We start from the raw sequence: 2,246 nt of genomic DNA on the forward strand, positions 1-2,246 counted from the left end.
GCAATTTAATATTATGTTATTAACCTATTAACACTTCATATGACAATAGTTATCCAGGATGCTATAATGAGCGACTCATTAGGACATGCCTTGCAATTACTAGTACAAAGCATTAAAAAGAATCAATAGCCATTAATTAGTACCTAAAGTATGGAGTGCAGTAAATAAGTGAGGCTTCCCTCGCACAGCATTGCGGATGCTATATAAACCAGACCCACCCCGCCGCTCTTCTAAACCCAAAAACGTTCAGTCAAAACACCTCTTCACATCTCCCCAGCCTCTGGTTTTTCCACAACGTAGCAAAGGTAAGCTGGTAGATCCGTGAGGCCGCAGCGATGTCGGACGTGACGGCGGTGATGCATCTGCGGGGGGAGGAGCCGTGGCTGGCGCTTCCTCCAGGTTTCCGGTTCCACCCCACCGACGAGGAGGTGGTCACGCACTACCTCACCCCCAAGATCCGCAACCCCGACTTCTCCTGCCTCATGGTCGCCTACGTCAACCTCAACAACACCGAGCCGTGGGACCTCCCGAGTAAGTGTAGTACTACTTGTCAATAATTTGCAGGCATGAGGCAGAGCGCTCATGGCCAGTTTGTTCTGCAGAAAAGGCGAAGATGGGCGCGGGCGAGACGGAGTGGTTCTTTTTTGTGCACAAGGATCGGAAGTACCCGACGGGGACGCGCACCAACCGGGCGACGAAGAGCGGCTACTGGAAGGCGACGGGTAAGGACAAGGAGATCTTCCGCGGCACAGGACTGGACGCCGTCCTCGTCGGCATGAAGAAGACGCTCGTCTTCTACCGCGGCCGCGCCCCCGGCGGCCAAAAGACGTCGTGGGTGATGCACGAGTACCGCCTCGAGGGCGAGCTGCCCCATCGCCTACCCCGCTCCGCCAAGGTACGCAAGAATCTATTTTGTTTTTCCGTCTCTGTCTCCAGACAAGTCGATCGATTCAACCGCTAGAGCATCTAGAGATGTTGCTGGACCACGCGCTCACATCACATGTCATGCTCGGGATTTGTTTCTTATTTCTTATTCTCCTCGTGTTGCTTTCTCAACCTGTCCGTTGCGTGCGTGCAGGACGATTGGGCTGTTTGCCGGCTGTTCAACAAAGAATTGGCCGCGCAGAATGCACCCCAGATGGCGCCGGCGGCCGACGCGGACATGGAGGAGGAGGACCCGTTCGCCTTCCTCGATGAGTTGCTCAACAGTGATGACTTGCTCAACAACGCTGGCCTGTTCGGCAATGCCGACCCGCCGATGCTCATGGACTATCCGTCAGGCGCCATAGACTTCGCCGGCGCTTCCAGCTCCACCTCCAGCGCGGCCCTGCCGGTTGAGCTGGACATGGAGCATCGGACCCGCAAGATGGAGCCACCGGCGCCGCAGCAGCAGAGCCCAAACTACATGTGGAAGATGTGATGAGACTAATGAATCCATCCATCTATGACCCGGACTAGAGCGTCTCAATTTGCTGGTAGCTATATATAGATGGTTATTTGGTTGGAGCTACCTCTTCGATTGATTAGTTGCTTCATTAACTTCGATTAAGGATCGAGTTAGTTGATAAAACTTATTGTGTATTGATGGAGCTGAACTATTCCCCTTCTGAATGTTCTATTTATTCTATTGTTCTTAATAATACATGCCATGGTTGATTCAGGGGTCTTGGTTAAATGATAGTACCATCCTGTAATCGTGTTTGTTTCCCAATCCCCGGCGGCAAATGTGTTTACCAAGAAAACGATACCGAGAGATGATGGAGGTGAACTATCCCCCTTTTGAATGTTCTGTTTATTCTATTGTTCTTAATAATACATGCCATGGTTGATTCAGGGGTCTTGATTACATGACAGCACCGTCCTTTAATCGTGTTTGTTTCCCAATCCCCGATGGCAAATGTGTTTACCAACCAAACTATACCGAGAGATGATGGAGCTGAACTATTCCCCTTTTGAATGTTCTATTTATTCTATTGTTCTTAATTATACATGCCATGGTTGATTCAGGGGTCTTGGTTACATGACAATATCGTCCTGTTATGTGTTTGTATCCCAATTCCCGACGGAAAATGTGTTTACCAAGCAAACTATACCGAAATACTATTTAAAGACTTTGAAGCGCCCAGTCACGGAGCCAAGGTGCATAGTAGTTCCGTCCCATTTCTTGTAGAGGTCACAAGTACAATTTCCGTGCGTGTTTATGCAATGGTTTCAAAATTATAGGAGTTTCGATTTCTCTACCCGTT

The 2,246-nt window shown here is 49.6% G+C and overlaps 1 protein-coding gene across 1 annotated transcript; it reads left to right on the plus strand.

Annotated features, from left to right (window-relative positions):
• The first annotated feature begins 257 nt into the window (after positions 1–257).
• LOC119358937 (NAC domain-containing protein 87-like) lies at positions 258–1,656 on the plus strand. The gene is made up of 3 exons (XM_037625317.1): positions 258–531; positions 603–895; positions 1,079–1,656. The coding sequence occupies exons 1-3, from the start codon at positions 336–338 to the stop codon at positions 1,418–1,420; spliced, it is 831 nt and encodes a 276-aa protein (XP_037481214.1). The 5' UTR covers positions 258–335; the 3' UTR covers positions 1,421–1,656.
• The last annotated feature ends 590 nt before the right edge of the window (positions 1,657–2,246 follow it).

Source organism: Triticum dicoccoides, chromosome 2A (assembly GCF_002162155.2).
Source record: "Triticum dicoccoides isolate Atlit2015 ecotype Zavitan chromosome 2A, WEW_v2.0, whole genome shotgun sequence".
NCBI lineage: Eukaryota > Viridiplantae > Streptophyta > Magnoliopsida > Poales > Poaceae > Triticum > Triticum dicoccoides.

Excerpts from the sequence above, each read along its gene's own strand:
- LOC119358937 (XM_037625317.1), top strand. The coding sequence starts at position 336 with ATGTCGGACGTGACGGCGGTGATGCATCTGCGGGGGGAGGAGCCGTGG. Across the intron at positions 532-602 it reads CGAGCCGTGGGACCTCCCGA|AAAAGGCGAAGATGGGCGCG; the intron begins GTAAGTGTAGTA and ends TTTGTTCTGCAG. Across the intron at positions 896-1,078 it reads GCCTACCCCGCTCCGCCAAG|GACGATTGGGCTGTTTGCCG; the intron begins GTACGCAAGAAT and ends GCGTGCGTGCAG.